General features: G+C 38.5%; 1 protein-coding gene across 1 annotated transcript in view; it reads right to left on the reverse strand.

Moving 5' to 3' along the window:
• The window catches only part of galnt14 (UDP-N-acetyl-alpha-D-galactosamine:polypeptide N-acetylgalactosaminyltransferase 14 (GalNAc-T14)), a 193590-nt gene extending 173207 nt beyond the window's left edge, over positions 1-20383 (reverse strand). The window contains exon 1 of the mRNA XM_055016107.1: positions 19990-20383. Within this exon, the coding sequence (XP_054872082.1) occupies positions 19990-20157 (168 nt within the window). The 5' untranslated portion in view covers positions 20158-20383. The remainder of the gene's footprint in view (positions 1-19989) is intronic.
• Between the last annotated feature and the right edge of the window lie 2887 nt (positions 20384-23270).

Below are 23270 nucleotides of genomic sequence, written 5' to 3' on the forward strand. Positions count from 1 at the left end.
CATTGGTCTCTGTCTAAAATACTCCTACACCTCGGATGATTGTGGGCGAGGTTTATTAGCAGCAGCTTGTTTTCCAGAGGTGTCCATGCTTCGACCGGCCACAGCCATTATAGCAATGCACCACTGTCACTGTCGATGACGCTGTTGCATTGCTGAGCCGCCCCAACCATACCATTGTCACCAAATGCCATTTAATGATGATATGTTTTATGTTTCTCAAGAATCATTTTTCCTAAATATAGTTCCTCAATTTCATAACTATACAAAAGCCAAGTTTGAAGTAGATGTGTTGAAGAGTTGTGAAGAAAGATGAAGAACACACACACAAATTCCTTGATTTATTAGTAAGATGAGGAACTGTCTGCAATTTTTCAGACACATTTAGTTACTATGGCTGAAGTGAATTGACCAGCCTGCGTGACTGTGTTTTGGTCTCTGTTGTGCAGTTCCACACAGGTTCTGCAGCCTTTCTATCATTTATATGTTGTAGTATACTAGATAACATTATTTAATTCATTACAGAGAATATGCAGCATTTGTGCCATGACAGAAGGATCTAGCGACTGTAAGAAATAATAGATAAAACACATCACGCGCTTCAACTTTGTAAGCTGGAGAATCATGAAAGGCTGTCCTCTGCTAAAGAGCCTCTCGCATGTTTTACTTCAACACCTCAGCTCACGTACAGCACTGTAGGAGTATTGATACTCGCTTGTGCTAACACAGAGGCCGTGACAGGAGAAGCTGGCTGTAACTGGCACTGAGTGGAGAAATGACACATTGAGCACAAATGACTGGCGACAGCGAAAACAGCTTGTACTCTGTCTGCTTAAAACCAGTTCATTTGCTCCCTGTCGACTCACTGTTGCTGTTCATGTTGTATGTGTGTTTGTGTGCGCATGTGTTGGCTCTCTCTGTCTCCTTTTGTCTCTTTTCTCCTCCCACCCTCTGTATTTCTAGTTTTTCCCCTATTTTCAGTCTTTTTCCATATTTTCTTCTTTCTCATTTCTATTCTGATCTTGCATCACTCTCTCCTTTGGCCACCTCTCCAAGTTGTCTTCTCTATTCTGTCTCAATCTCATATCTTTATTCTCTCTACTTTTCTGTCACTGCTCTTGTTTAGCTCTCTGTCCACACTCTTGTTCTCTCCTTTGTTCTGTTTCTCTCGCCTCTGTTTTTGACTTTCCTCTTTAGTTCACACCCTCTCGTTCTCTCTCTCTGTTATCTTTCTCCCCCATTCTCTTTATCCTCATTTTACCCTCCGCTCTCTATAAACTAGATTGATGGCTCAATCCTACATGCATCAAGGTGAGAATTACAATTTTTGCACCAGCACACACACATACACCTATACACCTATACACTCACACAAATGTCAGTAGACAATTACTTCCCTATTCACATACCCTCTCCCTTTGCCTCCCACACACACCATCCTTTCTCTCTCACACTATTCTGGCATTCACAAACTAACCAGGTTACTTGCAGAAATCTACTTTAAGACAGGATATTTTCAATTCGATTCAATTCAATTTTATTTACATAGCGCCAATTACAGTCAAATTGTCTCAAGACGCTTTACAGAACTCCTATGCTTGACCCCCAGAGCAAGCCCAAAGGCAACAGTGGCAAGGAAAACACCTTTTACATTTACATGAAATTGCCCAGTAATCAGATATCTTCCCTGAAATCTCCAAATTTTTGAACCAAGACAGGCATATTTCAAATGTCATAGCATCATTTAAACTCTGACCACTGGAAATACTTGTGTCTTAAGTCCATGTGCAGATCTAGGGGTTTAAACTTTAACTTAAAAGTCAAAGCTTTGACTGGTTTGACACAGAAACACAAATTCTACATAAAAACAAATATCAATAGGGCTGTTCAAGTAACTATATGTCAAAAACAGAAAATAAAGTCATGTGGGTTTAGGGGTGGGTGACAGTGCTGAAAACTGCATCACAATAAAATGCATTGTTTCAGTCGATACTGATTATCATTGCTAATTCTAAATGACGAGCAGATAAAACGTTTGATTGGAATTGAACCACTAAAGCCTGTTTACCAAGGTACCTCAATGACAATTTAATGTTAAAAATACTAACAATGTTAATGATGACAAATACATTCATTTCCACATAAAAACAAACAAGGATCAAGAAATTATCTCATCTTGACAGACTGTGCACAACCTGGATGCCACATCCATCTGCGCTCGAAGCAGGCCACTAGCGATGGTGGCAGGAAACGGTCTGTGGCTGTATTTTGACCACAAACCCATCTTGCATAGGTAGCCACCACACCACCCACACCAGCCGCAGCCTCAACCAGGGGTAGGTCCGGGTGGGGGCGATAAGAACTTCAAGTGGCTATGGACTAACACACATCAGAAGACCTGCACGGAAGTCACAAGGGGAGCAACAGAGAGCAAAGGGGCTCTACTATCGAGGGATGTGATAAGCTGTTCATGAGGCAGGGAGAGAGCACGCTTGGGGTTTACGGGATTCATGTAACCAAACCTTGCATCAAATGCACTTGCAGTCAGGTATATAAATATTTGGACACAGGGTAGGGTAATGGTTTGGGCATGTATGGCTGCCAATGGAGCTGGTTCTTTTATATTTATTGATGATTTAACTGCTGACAAAAGCAGCAGGATGAGTTTTGAAGTGTTTCAAGCCATATTATCTGCCCATAATCAGCCAAATGTTTCAGACCTGATTGGATGATGCTTCACAGTGCAGATGGAGAATGACTGAAGCAAACTGCGAAACAACTAAAGAGTTTTTTAAGGCAAAGAAGTGGAATGTTCTATAATGGCCAAGTCGGCCAATTGCCCTAAATCCAACTGAGCATGTATTTCACTTGTTGAAGACAAAACTGAAGGGAAAATGTCCCAAGAACAAACAGGAACTGAAGACAGCAGCAGTAGCGACCTGGCAGAGCATAACCAGGGACCAAATCCAGCATCCGGTGACGTCTGTGGGTTCCAGACTTCAGGCTGTCAATGACTGCAAAGGATTTTCAACTAAATATTAAAAGTGACAATTCAATTTATGATTATGTTAGTTTGTCCAGTTACTTTTAATCCCTTAAAAAGGTGGAGGGCTCATATAAAATGTGTTGTAATTCCTACACAGGTCACCTGATTTGGATGTAAATACCCTCAAATTAAAGTTGAAAGTCTGTACTGAAAGCACATCTTGATTGTTTTATTTCAGATCCATTATGGTGGTGTACAGAGCCAAAATGCTAAAAATTGTGTCCATGTCCAAATATTTATGGACCTGACTGTATAGGTGACAGTATCTTTCAATCTCAATATCAACAACCTTATTGCTATTGAAAACGTGCCTGTTGCCAGTACTTACTGCTATCGCTTTATCACTCAGGCCTACATGCACACTGACAATAAAGTTACCAAGAAAAGCAGTCAACACAAGGCAAATAATGCAACTTCTAATTAAGCCAAATCAAAAGTAAACAGTGCACAATCAGCAGATTTAAACCAGTCCAAAATAATTGCCCACAGTAAATTGCCTATGTAAATATACTCTCTATTTGATTCAATAATTTCAGTAAAGTTGTGGAAATTATATATTGTAGTCACACCAAATCAATCTGAAGCACATCAGCTTTGAATATATATTGTTAATAAAGCTATCACTATCAGATCTGCTTTTATTGATTGCTCCATCAACTATTTTACAAATTCATTATTTAATCTAAGTGAGCAATTTGCCTCCAAAAACCAAAATGAGCACTTTAAATAAATATATTTTGACAATCTGTACAGTTGAGGCAAAAATTATTAGCCCCCCTTATGAAATCAGACAAAGCTCTTGATTTCTCAATGGAAATGACCATTAACAACAAGTGTTTATAGTTTATTTGTTTCCAAAATAACAAAGACAAAATTTTCAAAGTTTGATAATGATATTTTATTGATGCAATGAGTTGAAACATGAAAAGGCAACAATGACAGCCAAAATTAATAGCCCCTGGCCATTAATAGTCAATAGTGTACCCTTTCTGAGTCACAACTGACAGCAACCTCCACCAGTAGTTTTATATAAGGTTGGCACATGTCTATTAAGGGATTTTGGCCAATTCTTCTGATGCAAATTGTTCTAGCTGGTCCAAATTGCTTAGTTTCCTAGCATGGACATTCACTTTGCACACCTCTCACAGACTGTCAGTAGGATTCAGATCTGGGATTTTTGCGAGCCACTCCAAAACCTTGGTTTTGGTCTTCTTTGAGAACTGCTGAACCTATTATGACATAGGCTTTGGGTCATTGTCTTGTTGGAAGACTCAGCGATTATCAAAGCCTCAACTTAGAGCAGATTTCTTCATATTATTCCTCAAAATATCAACATAATTTTCTTATTTCATGATGCCATGCACCCAAACAAGGCTCCCTGTGCCGGAGGCTGCAAAACAGCCCCGCATCATGATGCTCCCACCACCATATTTAACTGTGGGAACCAAACATCAAACATATGCAACATCCATGTGCCCAAACAGTTCCAGTTTAGTCTCATCAGATCAACACACAGACTTCCAAAACTCATCCCTCCCTTTCAAATATCCATGGGCAAATCTCAGTCTGGCTCTGATGTGCCGCTCTCTGACTAAAGGGTTTTTTTAGGGACGATGGACCTAAAGCCCACCTCGTGGTGAAGCGCTCTCACAACTGTGTTCCTTGAGACATCAATTCCAGAAAAGGCCAGGCCAGCAACAATCATCTTGGCAGATGTCCGGGGTTTCTTGCTGACATCTCTGACTATTTTCCTCTCCAGAGTCTTTGAAATCTTGCGCTATCGACCACACCCAGGTTTGTTTCTTACTGAACTTGTCTCCTTGTACTTAGCAATGATGCAATGTGCAGCTGTTCTAGACACTGTAAAATGCTTGGAAATGGCAGTATAAAGCCTTCCCCCTTATTATGAGCCTCCACTATCTTCTTTCTGAGCTGATGAAGACTGAGCAAGACTGATGTCCTTTGTCTTTGGCATGGCACATAAGAGCAGTCCCTCTCAATGTATATTTACACGATTTAAAGCAAGGCTAAACATTTATTAGACATTCCCAAAAGTACCAAAAGCTACTAAATAGCAATGGTGAATGTTTGATTATATCAAATTTTATTACTTCACCATGTTCCTTGGCGAAGTTAAGTGACAATCGGTGTATGTTTGTCAGTCTGTTTGTCTGTCAGTGCGCAACATTACTCAAAAACGGATGACATTTTCAGGGAAGGCCAGAAATGACACAAGCACCACCTCATTAGATTTTGGCAGTGATGTGGCTTATAGTCTGGATCCATGGATTTGTTAAATATTTCTGTATCATTGTGAAATAGCGGCACCGCGCCACAGTAACTATGACAACAAGTGAACACTACATCAGCTGGCTGCTGACGATCACATGATTGCAATCCTACTACAAATCAACTGCTGCAAACTTATCGGGATTTATCTGTAGGAAATTATACAACGGCTGAGCAGCCTTAGTGGAGTACTGCTCTCTCCAAGTGCTTTTCTTGTTAATGATGCAAATATTGGGCATTTATAGAATTTCCATAATTCCTGTGGGGGCAAATAATTTTGGCCTCAACTGTATGTCATTGTCATCTTATTCAGAAATTTAATTTCTACAGCAGCTGTGAAACTTTCAGCAATGTTCTCGTACCTCTTTCACACACTGAGAGAGACAAACTTCACACAACAAAACCGAGTACCCTACATTATGACTTTTTGTTGAGTACAGTCAGGCTGTGGCTTTGTAACCTCAACTGTTAAAAACACTGTAATTATTATATTAATATAGTCAAGGGTTTACTTTAATAGATTAAGATGGGCAATAGTGGAGAAAATATCTAGATCATATATTGAAGTAAAAGTACTAATACCACAGTATGAAAGTCCTACACTGAAAATGTTGCTTAAAGTAAAAGCACGTAAGTTAGGAAAACGCACCATGGTAAGTATAAAGTAGTCAATAGGTCTGAATAATTTGGGGGAAATATCTAACTGCAATTTTCCTAAAACATAATTTCTAAAAGTAAAGCTTCAGTCTAATATTCCTTTAAAATGTGACTGAGTATTACCCCCAAACACCATCAAAAGTGTGCCTGTCACACAAGGCAGTTGGCATGAATTTGTAAAATGACTGACATGAAAGTTTAAACACTGAGTCAGACACTGCAGAATATATATCTTATTTTGCAGCCTTTCTGATTTTCTGACTGCACTGTTTTAAATTGCGATCTCAGTTTGAAATCAATTAATTGTTCAGCCTTAGTGCTCACGGCACAAAAGTGTCTGTCGTGACTGTTATATTATCATTTGATTTTTATTACTCTATTGTTGCATTAATGTAAAAGCAGGATTTTAACGTTATAGTAAATCGAATCACCTGCAACTCAAGGATTCAAAATCAAGTATCTTGAGAACTGAAATTGATAAGCAAAATCAGAATCAGAATTGAATAGTTAAAATACCACTTTTCATAACTCGGTATGGCAACATCTTTCTTACTCTCCAAACACACACACGCTATAGCACAACACCATGTTTGGCGTAGCATGACAGAGTGATGCATGCTTTGCCAATGACATGTAATTTCCAACGCACACAATATATGTATTTACAGCACAAGACGGGATATATACTCACAAATAAGCACACAAACCGACATTTATATTTAATTATTTCATACATTGTAGATTAATACTGAAGGCATCAAAACTATAAAAGAATAGATATGGAGTTATGTTGTAAACAAAAAAGTGTTAATCTTCAGTATTAATCTAGAACATAGAAAATAATACAAATAAATAAAAAGCACTGAATGAGAAGGTGTGTCCAAACTTTTCACTGGTTGTGTAGATTGATGATTTACTGACATTATCCTGCTAAGCCTATATGATGCCATAACCAAAGCTAGAATTATTAACTGCTTTGAGCCCTCCCCTCCCCGTGTTCATCTGTATGTGTGAAAGACACAAACGCACATTCAGTATATGTGGATTTCGCAGTCAAAGATGCTTGATTATGCCGCATCGTCAACTTTTGAAAAAAAAAAAAAATCCCATTTATGCTGATTTTTGCTGTATTTTTTTCTGAATCATCTGAATCATTTATAAAGGAGGAAGGAATGAAGAGGGAAAAAATGCAAAACACTCTTTCTTGTACTTTTGTGAGAAACGTGCTTCTCAATGCAGGAATGGCACCGTGATTGCAAATTGCCTGTCTGTTTATAATATCAGAGCAACTGTTCATTTAGCTGAAAGCTACAGAGGAGCAAAACAAAAAAATCATTGGAGGTGGTGACTCAAATGGCTCACTTACTTATCTGTCATTTTCTCAATAAGCACTTACCTTCTACCACAACATCTAAGTCTACCTACTGTCAGGCCACCTTTGATGCTTGAGCTTAAGATTATCATGTGCCTCTGCATTATGCAGCACTTGCATTCAAAAGCCAGGGAACAGGGCTAGATGGCCTATAAACTTTACATTACATCTGTTGCATTTGTGTCCTCGTGCAACAATGTTTTTTCTCCTGTCTCCAGTAAACAAGTAAATAATAAATATATAAATAATAAATAAACTGCGAGGCGCTCTGGAAGAAAAAGTTTTGAAACTAATAAACCAAAATGTCCAAATTTAAAATGTCATATAGTTTCTGAGGGTTCTGAGAAAAAATTATCACATGACATATTTACAAAGGGGTCACCGAATGTGACCAGTAAAATCGATAATGAAGGATATAATTAAGGGAACCAAAAACAAACTCTGTGTTGTGTTTGGATTTATGCACTGACTACATTGGGGCTTTAAACTATTCCATAAAGTTAGAAATTATGGTTTTATGGATGCATTCACCTTTAATTTACACACTTTCTGGCAATTACAGAAAATCAAAATTGTATATTTATTTCTAGTATTTTCCAAAGTTGGGGCTGCACAGTGGGGAGGTGATTAGCACCATCGCCTTGCAGCTAGAAGATCCCCGGTTTGTTCGGCCTGAGCCTGGGATCTTTCCGCATAGCGTTTGCATGTTCTCCCTGTGCATGCGTGGGTTTTCTCCAGATTCTCCGGCTTCCTCCCACAGTCCAAAAACATGCTGAGGTTAATTGGTAATTCTAAATTGTCCGTAGGTTTGAATGTGATTGTACTTGTTTGTCTCTATGCTTAGCCCTGTGATAGACTGGTGACCTGTACAGGATGTCCCCTGCCTTCACCCCAAGTCAGCTGGGATAGAAGTAACCCCACCCCCCACGCCCCCTCGCAGCCCTAATGAGGGCTAAGCGATGTATAGATAATGGATGGATTTTCCAAAGTTTCAGATGTATCATAATACTATGCAACTGTTTTTGATTCACCTTTGTAGTAAATTTAGTGACGTTAAAATATATTTTAAAAAATTGGAAAGATTTTATTAGGGCAACGATGGCCTATACAGACTAAGCCTCGTGGGTTGATCAGTATTTCCTATAGCTGATGTATGGTAAATTCCCCAAAGCAACATTTGCATTTTTTATTTCTTATGCTGTTTCAGCTAAACCAATTTTGGCATTTATCAGATACAATATGAATCAGTATCATAATATTTTGCAAAAGAGACAAGAGAAGTGGCATGCATCAAACTGCTGAAAGGATTTCAGTGTAAACCTGCTGCAGGAAATTATTGAGTTTTCATTAAAACTGACCTATTAGCCTGAAGAGCAGCACCAAGAGCAGCTTATATGCTCTGCAAAAGGTAACAGTTATTATCATACAAACATGATATTTCATGTTTGTATGATAATGACAAAGGTGTGGCTACATTCTGAGAAATGTTACCCAAGTAAACCACTAAAAACTAAATATTTTAACACAAATCAGAAATGTACCTGCTCAGCTAAATGGGAGAGTGTAATACATTCCTTTTGTGTTCAAAATTAAATATTGCTGTTTAGGTGTACATTTGTTGTATGTGTTCAGTGGAACTAGTTAATCGATCACCTAATATTTATTATCTAAGAAAGTGTATAAGTGTAGTTAATTTAATACTCTATGTTGTTGTTAAAGTCTGGACTGGTGACATTTACTGTTAACACCAATTATCACAAATGAACAAACCCTTAACAGTTCAATTGCATAAAATTCAGGTGGTGTATAATTCAATTGTGTATAATTATTAAATTCTGCATTTTTTTTCTTTTGCATTTCTCCAAGTCAATGTAATCTGGTTGCACAAGGAACAAAACTGTCATTTATCAGCTGCTGTAGCTGTTGAACTACAGTCAGGTTCGTTTCCCCCGCGGTAAAAGGGTTTCACAAATGAGGCCCCCGGTGCCAGAGGCCAGTCTCGTTAGCCAACCTGTGGGCCCAGCTGCACTGAGAGCCTCATATAAAACATTATTATTATTATTCCCTCACTGGGAGCTGGTTATAGCCGCACTGAAAACTCATTTCCCTCTCCTCTTGTCCATGTGAATACCTCCTGATAGGGAGAGGGAAGGAGAAAGGAACAATAACTGCATTTCATATGATGGGGAAATGAATAATTTCAAGTGTGTGTGCATACAGTTTGTGTATGTGTGCGATTGTGTAATTTAGTGTAGTGTAGGGTATTGTGTGTGCATGTGCCTTGTGCCATTGTGGAGCGATTGGGCGTTGTGATACACAAGGCGAGCACAGTGATTGGAGCATCGATCTTATTTCCTTGAGAAACGAAAGAGAAACTGAGACAGAAGTTAGATACGGAAAGAGAGATTCTGTTGCAAAAAAAAAGTTGCAACAAAGATGAGTTAAAAACATGACTACAGTTTTAAAAATAAAACAAGGAAAAATAAAGGAAGAATATTTTATCAATGAATACGGTAGCTAGGTGACTACTTGTGCATTAAAATACTAGCTCATATTTAACTGCACTGATCATAGGCCACATTTGTCTGATTTGCCAGATTTTTGGGCCAACAAAAACAACAGAACACAACAAACCAAGTCAGTTTTAGTGTTTTCGATGCAATATTGAGAAACTGGAAAAGTACTGCAATACTCTGCAGTTAAAAAAAGCACTTTACCCCATTTTAGTAATATTTGTACTATAAGAATGACAGTGTGTTTATAAGAGCTGTATTTCTAGTGACTTGCGGTGATATGCGACAGCAGGTCAGTGGGTGAGCAGCACTCTACTTTAACTCCCTGTAGGCTTTGGGGGCGTGTCGATCTGTTCTTTCTTTCATGGTCACATTGCAGCCTTCAAGGTGACAAAGGTGGCAAAACCAAAGCATGGCATCTTACAGGTCCTCTTACTGGCCGCACACAGTTTGTGGACAAAACAGACGCACAATACTCAGCTTACATAGCCGACAGTCCAGTAACACAGCAAAGCCCATCTGTAAAAGATGCTTCATACCTCTGCAGACAAACAAAGCCAGCACATTCAACTCAATCACAAGAGTGATTTACTTTGTGACAAGCCAACCTTTTTCACCTCCGGAGTTTGACAAGCCGATTAAGGACAAGTATTCAATTTGGGGTTATCTTTCCAGATAACTTGCCAATGCAGCATGCAAATGCAACGACCACATTAGTAATGTTAACTTAGTCTTACTCCCCTGGTGTAGATTGTGGGTGTAAGACTACCACTGGCCACAACAGTCTCACAGCTTTTTCCTCCCCTTCTGCTATTTATATGTTATTGCTTTAAAAATCCCCTTTACTACTGGAACAACAGTCACCACCTGCAAGCAGAAGCTTCTGAATTTCAACTTTTGTCGTTGGTTTGGATTGTGCAACAGAGCATTACTGCTTGTTTGGGTTTTTTCATGAATGATCCATTTTAGTGGCAGTGTTCGCCGCTCTCCATGAAAATGTTCCACCAAAACAATTCCCCCATCACTACTTTGAGTAAACAGTGTTGGTATATTGTGTTCTTAACTCCACCCAAATCCACCACAGGTTTCTTCCCCTCTATACCATAATAATAGCATGTTATAGCCAGACCATATTAAACAATTCTGTGTCAGTGCTGGAGATGATTTCCAAAAATCATGCATTGGCAAGTATGTTTTTATTAACAGTTATTTCTATCTCTAGAAGTGTGCTTAGACTTGTGCCATGGAGGTGTATTGAATCTTACTAAATGCTGTTTTATAAACGAAATCTGGTTTGAAATATAAAGTAGACTATCAAAAAAAAAATCAAAAATACAAGTACAAGGTACATCTCAGTACTGAACCCCCTGTAAAAGCTTTAAACTTAATCAAATCATTTACAAGAATCCTATTGTTAATGTTACGAGAGTACTAATTCATTGTCAAAAACACCAGTATTAAAAACAAACAAGAAAACACTGAGCAGCATATAAACTACAATTTTAGTGAACATAAAACAGTGTAAAAATATTTTCTTTACTTCTTTTATCTATTATTCCATCACCTTTCCTGATATTTTAGGTTATCAGGCAGTTATTGTATCCAAGTATCATAATTTCAGCATCCTGACAACATGATTGTGATGTGTCAGGAAGCACTGGCAGCCACAGTGTCAAGTGTCCCATAAGGCACCAGAGCTAACAATCTGCTAAGACATATGGATGGTTTCAGTGGCAATGTTCTATCCATTTACAGACAGCAACTTCTATAAAATAACTAATTTCCTTGAATTGCCTGTTATCTGCAGCAATTTGTCTCATCCTGCTTGAAATCTGATCTACATCTTGCCCTGGGATGGTTGACATTCTTCCATTACAGAGAGAGAGAGAGAGAGAGAGAGAGGCGCACAGAGAGGCAGAGTGTCCTTCAGTATTCAATGAACCAACAGATTGTTTCCTCTCATGTTTGGACTTCTGAAGGCAGAAACTCCATAAAGACCCCCTGCCAACCTGCCTGAGGACACAGGCACACTCGAACCATGCTGCTTCAAAGACTCTCCAAAGGCTCTCTCAGTGTGAGTGTGTGCGATTCTGCCTCTGTGCAAGAAATGCCATATTTCTTGTGTGCACATGCAGATGAGGGTGTGATCCTGCATATAAGCATTTCTATGTGTGTGTGTGTGTGTGTGTGTGTGTGTGGGTGTGTGTGTGTGTGTGTGTGTGTGTGTGTGTGTGCGTGCGTGCGTGCGTGCAAACCATACAGGAGTACTCTTCCTTGTACTGGAAGTAGTCGTGCTAGGTAAACAGGAGTGCAGGCTAATCCTGTGTGGAATGGGAATTCTGCATTAGCATTTGAATGGCACATGGCGCCACGAGTACTGCTGACAAAACTAACACACATCCTCAGTCCCAGCTCGCACACAAATACACTACATATATTCAAAGCTGAAGAGGGAGATTTTTCATAGCAGTAACAAACAGGTAGCCTATATCTATAAAGGAGCCTTCAAAGAAAAAATAACTACCTGCGGATGGTTTTTCACATTCGGGTGGTTTATCCACTGGAAGTTTCTGAGCAACAACCTGCCTCAAATTTACACACCATTACACATTCTCACATGTGAGCTGTCCAACACAACCACGTCTGCATTTGTATTCACATTAATAATGTGATTACACTGTAATTAGGCCAATAATGAGGGTAAGAGCCCATGTAAACACCATCTGATTACATGAAAGGATGAATAATCATGGGGTTATATGCCTGTGTATTCAAAAGGATTAGGTTCGAGAAAGTGGCATGTTTTGTCCATTGGCTTTGACCTTTTCCTGGAGTTTTACTTGCATTTCAACAACATGAACCTTACTTCAGCTCTGGTTTTTGGGTCAAAGTTCCTGCCCTCCCCAAGTTCCTCCCTCAGAGGTGGAATTCATGATAAACCAGGAGCAGTCAGGGACAAGTGTGCAGTGCTGAATGTCAAACACAAGCCTGAAGACTGCAAATACATGCACAATGGTTACCAGTAGTATTATTATAACTAATACATTATAACAAAATTCCAATCTCGTCTAAAATAAAAGAGCATCAAAAGGAGCATTAGCTAGAAGGAAAGAAAAGGAAATTATGCTAAACAAAGACAATAATAGTAAAACAATAGCAAATGCACCAGATGTACCAGTAATAAACACTTAAACAATAGTAATAAGAAAATTGTTTGACTGTTAAAAAGTATTTAAACACAAAATGTCATTAGGAAGTTCAGATACAAAACCCCCAACAAACCCCAACATGTTCTCTCACTGTCTCATTAACAGCCTATCGCATCCCTTAACAGGAAAAGCAGTCAGAGAGTGCAGTACTCCACCACGGCAGCTCAGTCGTTGTATGATTTCCGAGGGATGAAATCTTTAAAAAGTTTTGTGGTCAATTTGTAGTAGGAAGGCAATCATGTGATCGCAACAGGCAGCTGACGTAGTGTTCACTACGGTCATAATTACAGTGAGGCAGTGCCGCTATCTCACAATAATACAGAAATCTTTAACAAATCTGTGGCTCCAGACTATAAGCCGCATCAGTGTCAGAATGTAATCAGTTGGTTCTTGTGTCATTTCTGACCTTCCCTGAAAATTTCATCCAAGTCCGATAGTTCGTTTTTGAGTAATGTTGCTAACAGACAGACAGACAACCCAGCGCCGCTTTCCTTGGCGGAGTAATAACGGAGTCATCTCCCTGTGACTTCCATGCAGGCCTTTATAGCTTTCTAGTTCACCTCCACTGAGTCTTGTGATACAGGCTTCATGGTCAAAAACACCTACAAACCTGTGTCACTACCACCTCTACCTAGCAACCCACTCCCAGTCTCCTGTTCTCTGGGCTGACAGACTTGACATTGTGGTGAAACTAAAATGAGACATCAATTCGTGCTAAATTTTTCTGACATGTAAGACACTGGATAGAACTGATGATATTAAAAACTAAGTAATATTTTTTTTAAAAATTAAGGCATAAGACGAATCAGGGACCTAAAACTCTAAAATCTTGTTTAAAAAAAAAGTGAAAATCTGGCAGCTACAGTGTCAGAAAGTCATGTCAAAATAGAATGAAATATTGTAATGTTCACAAACACAGTGAACACAAATAACGGCAAATACCCACTTTAAAAAAAGAAAGAAAGATATTTTTGCTGATTTAAACACAGTAAAAATTGTCTAACTTTCGGATCAATTGCTGTAAAAGACTGAATAACCATTTACAAAAATACAGACTTTGATGGGAATGTTATAAACACCTTTGGCCCATTTATTTTACAATTAGCTAGAATTTTTTTTTAAAAATCTGTTATTTTACTAGTTATCTGTAATTGAAAAACATGTAAATCATTTAGGAATTGACAGATAAAATCTGCAAAATATTTAAGGCAAACCAAACTGAAAATGTTTTGGCGCAATCAGTTAATAGTTTTACAAGACAAAACTCCTCATGCCATGGGAATTTTAGGGACACAGTCCACCCTGGATTATATAACAGACATAGAGTAATGTTTTGTTTTTTATTTTTTTACCTCACTTACAATCTTACAGAGTCAAGGTGTTGTCTCAAAAACAGATATTCCAAAAACCATTTAATCAAAAAGAGACATACAAGGTGCCACAACTTGCACAGTATCTTCAAGTATTTTCACACACTCATGTATCAATGTGTAATATCCGTGCACACAGTCTGCACTGTCATACATGTTGGGCTGCACATGAAGGATTTGCATGGACTTTCATCAGACATGGGCAGACAAAATCATCTGTCATGCAAACACAGAAAACATATTTTGCGCTTCAGGGAACAGAGTGTATCATGCAATGCTGTATACGAACATGAGATTTTTACACTGATGTTTCCAACATTTCCACTGCATTGAACATATCAGATAGAGGACTCTGCTTCCTGTAAAGTGTAATTCAGCAGACATGCTTTCTATGTTTTACAGAAACTTTTGGTTTTGGCCCCATGTCCTTTCTGTAATAAGGACTGTATCACTCCCCTCATGCTCATGTTTAAATTTGTATTTTAATAATATAACACCGCATGAGAAAGAACCCATTTTTCCTTCTATTTTAAGTTAGAAGGAGACAGTGTGCATTGTAATGATGATACAAGGCAGGGCAGCCTGTACCTGCACACAGATTTTAACTGAGTTTGAAAAACTGTAGGATTAAGTTGGCAAGTCTGTATCTGCGTTGGGTATTATCCGAGGTGCATTGCAGCATGTGTGTCCAGACTTGAAAGTGATACATTCGCCAACACACACAAACTGCCCTGCTGAATGAACAGGGATTCTCTCATTAGCTTACAGCTTAGAGAACAAGTCCACACAAGACAAGACTGTGTATTATTTTCTTCTTTCCTTGATAGGCTAAAGTGGTTGCAGCTGTTTCTATCCCTGCAACTGAAGTAGTTTAATTACATTTCAAATTTCATATTTCAGCATTTAGCTGACGATCTTATCCAGGTCAACTTACAATGAGAGCAACAGCAGATTAGCTTCATTGCCTGAATTATGAACCATTTTAAAATGCCTCCTACTCACACAAAATTAAGGGGAGCCTCTTCTTTCAGAATTGTTGATGTCTTAAGAGCTTCTCTTGATCATATTCCTTATATTGTTACTGACCAGATTCTGTTTTTTATAAATGTTGAACCATGCTCAGTGTGCATTCAACTGTGCTCTTTTTGGAACATAACTTATTTTGTATTACAAAGGTTTCTTCTATAAGGATCAAATAATGTTTTTGATAATCATTTTAAACTAGCCTGAACTTCAGCTCTGTCCGCCCATTTCTCACAGAAAACTCTAAAATCCTGTCTTTTTAGTTCTGCCCTTCTTCACATGTTCACTAAAGGCCACTGCAGAGGTGGATGCTTCTGACACCATCACCTGCCTGCTCAGCTGCTCCCTGGTGGTCCTTATACTGTTTTTTTATCCACCTGCTTGTCTGCACAAACTATTTGTGTTGTGCTATTCAGGTATCTATCTCATCTGACAGAACAGATACATTCCTATTTTAATCAATCCTGCTGTCTACACAGACAGTGTAACTGCTCGTGTTTTACTTGGATACACCAATCAAACCATATTTTACAACATTAAGTGTATATTCCTGTGTTTTTGGTGTGTAACTACAGTGACTGTGTATTGGACTCTCAGAGCTTCCAATAAGCAGCTCAATACTTTTCCTGAACACCTCGTGTCAACACAGCAGCTCCTTTGCTGCTGCCTCTACTCTGCTAATGTGCTGCTCATGCTAAGCCTTCTGTGTACACACTGTGTTAGCCTCGTGGACTTGTTTGCCTGATCTGATGCCTTTCATGTTTCTAACACACTGAGAAACAAGTCTACAGCCATGCTAGCAGCTGAGCAAGGCTTTAGTTAGGCACAACTGTGTTCAGCATGCTCACAATGACATTTACTTGTATAATAACTACCATGTTCACCAGTTTACTTACTTCTGAGGGTAGGCCTGCTCAGGGAAATCAATCCAACTGCTATCAAGAGTTTTCATTCCATATAAAAAATGGCAAACTTATCGTGGTGCTTAGGGCTGTAAGATATATTGATTCAGCATCCACACAGCTGTGTGTGTGTGTGTGTGTGTGTGTGTGTGTGTGTGTGTGTGTGTGTGTGTGTGTGTGTGTGTGTGTGTGTGTGTGTGTGTGTCTCGAAGGTGCAACATGAAACAAGCCTAATTAACTCACACATTAACTCAAACAACATTTTTGCTGTTTGATATGAAAGGAAAACTCACATGGTTCTAATTTTCCATGAAGAATCTCCATATAACATATTTTACTCCAATCAAAGGGTTCTCAGATATAGTAGTAACAGTATGTATTTCTTTCCCCCCCAAGACACAGAGTTAGTTGACGCGCAGGAGAAAAAGACTGAAAGGAAGATTTGGTTAAAAAAATGACACAATGTCAGTTGTATGGCAATATTTCAAGGAAAGGAGACGCTGACCACAAACTGCTACTCTGTCGGCAATGTCTTTAGTTATTCTGTTTGACCATTTAAAGCTCTGTATGATGAGTGCCAAAGCCAGATCTGTATGCCTTCCAAAGCAAAATAATCATTTGGATGCCTTTGCCAGTGTTACAACATGTGACAAAGCTTCCAAACGTCTATTTTCAGCTGTTTTAAAATGAGTTTGCATTTTTGATGCAGATCCTAAAAAGAAATCACCCCAGTCATTCTGGAATGATTGATTCTTTCTAAATAGAGGAATATAAGTTATCTGTCATGTCTTTTTTTATATTGCAATACATCACAGAAGACCAAAACATCACAATGTCAGTTGTCTGGATCACCAACAGCAAGCAAATTTATCAAATAGTAAATACAAATCTCAGTAAAATATTCTGTGTGAGTCCATCTGGCAGATATTGAGATATGTCACAGAACAGGAGAAATTGATGGCTGTGCAAGAGGAAGAGTCAGAGGCGTCGTCAAAATTGGTCATCTTTATAGATATCTGTACCACTTGTCATGGTAGTCCATCCAAAAGTTGGTGAGACAAAAGAACAAATGCTGAACACATGGTGGCATCCATGGAGAAGTCAGAAGACCAGGACATCAGCTGATTTAACTTCTGGTGACTATGAATATCTTAACAAATTTCCTGTCAATTCAACTGTTGCTGATATATTTCAGTCTGGACAAAAGGTGGAATCCCTTGTGGCATGGCTGAAAACTTCAACTCCAAATCATCTGAATCTTGAGTCTGCATTTGAGAGCATCCTCCAAAGTAAATATCCTGAACTGTTACAGGGCCAAGTTCGATTCAGTTTAATTGTCTGCCACTGTAGGCCTCTGTTGAAAAGTTGGCTGCACGTTTCAGGAGCAGTGTAGTCGTGGAGTATTAGTCTGCTTGATTTCGATAATATCACATGAAGGAAGTCTTCTAGATTCTTTTGAAACAACTGTCATTCCAGCTCTAAAACCACCGCAATGTAACAGATCACACATACATTTGGGCATCCACAAAAATACACACACACACACACACACACACACACACACACACACACACACACACTGCAGGTGGTCGTACAGAAGTGTGTGTTTATGCTGTGTACACAGACCTTTCTGAAAGCTTTCATTCAGTGCCTGGTGTGCATTTACATTCTAGTCACAAAACTGATGTTCATATCAGAAGCGACTCACAGGAAGAATAACACCAGAGTAAACTTCAGTTCTTAGATCACCTGCTTTGCCAGCAATTATTAACAAGGACCTCAGAGAGGTCACAGGTCACAGTATGCTGGTGATCAGGAACAAATAATGTTGTGATTCATGAACAAAATATAGATTGTAGGAATATACAAGGTGCACAGAGAGCTGATAAGAGAGCGTTCAGATTTTATATTCAGCTCTTTGCAGCTTTATGTACTTTTGTTGTCTCTAAATAAACACTTGTCACTTTGACACCGGCTGCTGAGTCTCGGCATGTGGCAGAAGAGCTGAATGCGCCCTCGCACAAGAATGCACTGCACATACAGTGATACAACAGTATTCCCACCTAAAAACCTTTTGTCTCTGTGCCTCAGAACAATTCATTGAATTCATGCAATAAAGCACAGGGAACTGGGCTTATATGCCTATAGTGTGAAGTACCTCAAAAACAAAGCAACCTGATTTCAGAACAAGTACTTCCATTATACACAGAGAACATGCCTTTGAGTGTACTTCCCTTTGACAGTACAGTCTGAAATCCTATAGTCTTTACAAAAATTCCACTTATGTATTCAAGTGTTATAAAACAACATTCTTACACAGTATAATTTTGTCTGCAGCTTCAAAGATTGATTTCACATGTTCCTATTTTCATTTAATATTACTACAAATATTAGGTTTTATACTACCTTACTCTGAGTCCCGGTCTAACACTATTTCTATGGAGATTTCTTTAAAATGCTGTTACAGGATTTCTTCATTGCATGTGTGCCAGTGGCTCAATATAACAAGGTAAGAGAGGCAAGATCAATACATTTATCCCACCAGTGAACATGCTGCGGGTACTTTGCATAACAGGCATCCTGCGGTGCACACAGGGCACAGTCATCAAACCAGGTCGAAAATGAACCTAATTATCTTCAAAGGAACCAACACAATTACATAATGAATTTAAACAATGATAAGAGCCCCTATAGTCAATGTCTGGGTGTATTACTGAGACATTGTAGGAAACGAAATCAAAAATGACAATTTCAGTATTACATCACCAGCTATGGAGCCACTACAGACAGGGAAATAGGTAGGATTACAAAGGAAAATTACAACGATAGCACAGACAGTAAATGGTCAATAATAAGAAAGATAAAACTACAGAAAGTAAAACTCTACAACATGGTAGAGAGCTAAGCTAAGTCTGAACAGTGAGCTAACTGAAAAAAACTGAGGAGAAATTATCTACTTTTGGTGATATTTGGTTAAATTCGGTGTTTAACTTTGTGAAATTAATTAACTAGGATCAATTTCAGGCATTATGAGCTTTTTCCTCCACTGAATGTCCAAAATGATTTCACAGATGAAGAATTCACCTTGAAAGCATAAAAACAGTCTCATAAAATGAGAAAGCCTACAATCATTTAAACTGCATTAGTGCCAATTAGTTGCACCTGTGCTAATTACAACAATTACACACTCTTACATTAGCTTGTTCATCACTGAACTTCATTAAGTACATTTTTCTGCCAATTTGCTCAGCTTGCTCAAATGAAATGTCAAATACGGGATTTTGGCTGTCACTGAGGCTACATTTACTCAACACTTTTTACTTTCTCTGCTACTGCATCACAAAGTATTTTGTTTGGTTGTGGAAAAAGCATCACAGAAAGACTACAAGTGTTTCTAGAGATGTAAACATAAAACAACCAACAACTATTGTGGCTATAAAGTCGTTTCTGTTGCACATTAACTCGGGATATATGGGAACGAAGTGGAAGTGCTCTGAACTCCGCGGACACACTGGAAGTCTCTACAGGGATTTCTCTTCCGGACACACTCTTAGTTTGTGTCTAGCTCACACACCCACACAGCAGGAAACGTGGTGTTATCTTTACTTCACCTGGTTGTACGCTGTCTCTCCGCCTCCCGGTCCTCCTCCGCCCCCTGCTCCCGCTCCGGTACCTAGCTCCGGCAGCCTCCTCCGGCTCAACACCAGCAGGTAAACCAGCGCTCCCAGCCACACCAGCACCGCCACGGCCACCGCCAGCCTCCGACAGAGACGCTTCATTTTCCGGTCAGGAGGAGCCGGCGGCGCCCGCAGCCCCGGTTGCTGTCAGAATCCCATCTTAGACGAGCGAGGAAACAAATGAAACAAGCGCACTGACCAGCCAAGCTCCACTAACTAACACCACACAAGTGCGCCCGGTCCCGCTCACTGACTGACACTGACTACACGGCGCGCGCGCTCTCCCACTCTGCTCCCTCAACTCACAGGAGCTCGAGCGCTTCTCTGACACGCCTGACAGCCGTGCGCGCGTGCGCGCGCACGCCCGGCGCGTGTGTGTGTGCGCGAATCAGTGCGTCTCTCTGAGGGAGTCCTGGTGGACCCTCCTGAAGGTCTGGATGGCAGAGCGTGGAGCTCCACCTGCCGACACCCACTACTACTCCACCACAGTGGAATAGAATAGAGTAGAATAGAATAGAATAGAATAGAATAACAAACACACAACATATTTTCCTTCTCTTAGGCCATTTTCTTCTCATTTTATCTTCTCACTCAATTTCTTAAATAGTTTATTTTTTTTTATTTTCGGATTTGTAAATATTAATGGCAATATAGAATAGAATAGAATAGAATAGAATAGAATAGAATAGAAAAGAATAGAATAGAATAGAATAGAATAGAATAGAATAGAATAGAATAATAGAACACCATATTTCCTTCTGTTTGGGCATTCCGTTCAAGTTTTTATCATCGTCTTAAATTTGTTTATACCACTGAATATTTTTTTTATTTTATTTTTGTTTAAAAATATGCTTTGGCAATATCTTTAAGATTATATTAATCCCTACAAAGCATTTAGACTAGGCTAGACTAGACTACACTAGAATAGACTAGACTAGAACAGTTTTTTTCACTTCAGACATTCTCTTCTCCTTTATTTAATCTTATTCAGTTTCTTTATTCCACTTACATTTTTTTTTCTGAAATCTTTGTTTAAAAATATATGTTGGTAATATTTTAATAGTTGATATTAATCCCAATAAAGGATTTAGACTAGGCTAGACTAGACTACACTAGAATAGACTAGAATAGAATGTTTTTTTCTCTTCAGACATTTTCTTCTCCTTTATTTCATCTCATTCAATTTCTTTATTTCATTTAATACGTTGTTTTGTTTTCTTTTTTTGTGTTTTAAAATATTACGATTCTTGATGCTTTGACAGTATTTTTAAGCTGATATTAATAGCAATAAAGTACATATAGACTAGAATAGAATAGAATAGAATAGAATAGAATAGAATAGAATAGAATAGAATAGAATAGAATAGAATAGAATAGAATAGAATAGAATAGAATAGAATAGAATAGAATAGAATGACTCAGTTCTGCTTTTGAAATGTGCATGGGTTTATTTTCACTGTTTTACTGAACCTAACTTAGTGGTTTTTTGGTGTCTACTTTTGGAATTTGTTCTGTTGGTAAGACAAAACCACATCACTTGATCCTGAATCTTAGCAATTTCAGACAACTTCTGACAAAAAGAAAGGGAAAAAAACTGGAGTTTAACCAAAAATGAAAGAAATTGTTAGTTGCAGCTTTCCAGAAATGACAGGAGTGAGTGAGGAAAGGGTAATATAGCTTAATTTAACAAAAATAACCCCACAACTAATAAAGCAGAGCATGATCAAAGTGCAACAGTTTATAGCAGGAAGAACTTTCGAAGAGAGAGATCCTTGCTGTCACTCAGTGGTCACCAACTTAAACTATGCATTTTTACAAACAATGTCCATCCAATATAGCCCTGACGTAAAAGGTTTACTTACCCCTGTAGCCAGTTTTTCATTACTGTTGGTTTACTGGGTCAATACAACCCCTGGTCTTGTGTGGTTTTCTACACATAGACACTAAGTAAAATTGAGTTATTATCGTATTAGTGTTATAATCAATCCAGTTTCAACTCAGTTAACTCTCAGTATGCAGAATTCCTAAACAGGGAAGTTAAATCTGTTCCTGTAGGAGAACCAAAGGAGAGAAGGATGATAAAGAGAAGAAGGGAGGAGAAAAGAGACAGAAAAAAAGAAAGGCAGAGAGGACAGAAAGGAAAAGAAGCAAGAAAACAAGAACATGCGAGATATAAAAGGGGACAGAGGACATAATTAAAATGAGAAAGTGAGATTGGAAGCAGAGGAGGAGGAGAGCAGAAGGGGAGACAAGAGGAGATTTTACAGAGAAATTCACAAGAGGAAAACTATCAGCGATCCCACATTTTATTTTAATAAATTAACAGACACACCAAGTGCCATCTTAGAATCATTAATAAAACATGTGGGACCAAAATAAAAACGATCCTTCTCATGTCAGACATTAACCCGAGGAGAAACCACATCTTTACTATCTTGGTGCACCATCTAGTGTTTGAGCAGAGTACTATCCTTTGTGTGTTTATAGTGCATAGCGTTAGGATAATCTCCTTCCATCCATATTGTGGACTTCTTGACTTAAACTGAAATAAATCTGTCACAGTTCATATAACACATTTCAACTAACAGACTTCCTAAACTCGCCAAATCAGCTTTGACAAATCTAAACTGAGCTCTCTTAACCATTTCAGAGTAAAAGTATGATATATATATTGAATCAGTGTAACTGCAGCAACATCAAGTCATAGTGAAGTGCTACTAGTTCAGTACTTGAAATAAAATTATGTACAATGTCTTATTTCACTACTTTAAAAGCTTTGGAAATTCTACAGATTCCAAATACGGACAATTCAACATGCATTGTTTTAAGTGCAAAGGCAAAGCCAAACAGTAGGAAATACAGCAGTGCACAAACACAAGCCAAACACTCCCCAATAGTAACAGCGAGCACCATGAGACACTCATTGTTAATTAATACAAAACATCCAGCACAAATTTTGATAAATGCTGAATGACTTGAGTGTCTTGACAACTTTAAATGTTAATGCTGCATTGAAACTATATTATTCATAAAATATATCATTCATAATGAGGGTAGCTGACACAGAACAGGCTCCTGTTTTTTTTTCCTGGAGATTTCAGGAAGCTCCCACTGATTTGGTACAAACTATCAACAAACTAGTGACAAAAAAGGTGCAAATCAATGTTTAAACTATGTAAATACCCTTTTTTATGACTGCTAGTTTTAAATTTCCA

Source organism: Amphiprion ocellaris, chromosome 12 (assembly GCF_022539595.1).
Source record: "Amphiprion ocellaris isolate individual 3 ecotype Okinawa chromosome 12, ASM2253959v1, whole genome shotgun sequence".
In the NCBI taxonomy this organism is placed as follows: domain Eukaryota; kingdom Metazoa; phylum Chordata; class Actinopteri; family Pomacentridae; genus Amphiprion; species Amphiprion ocellaris.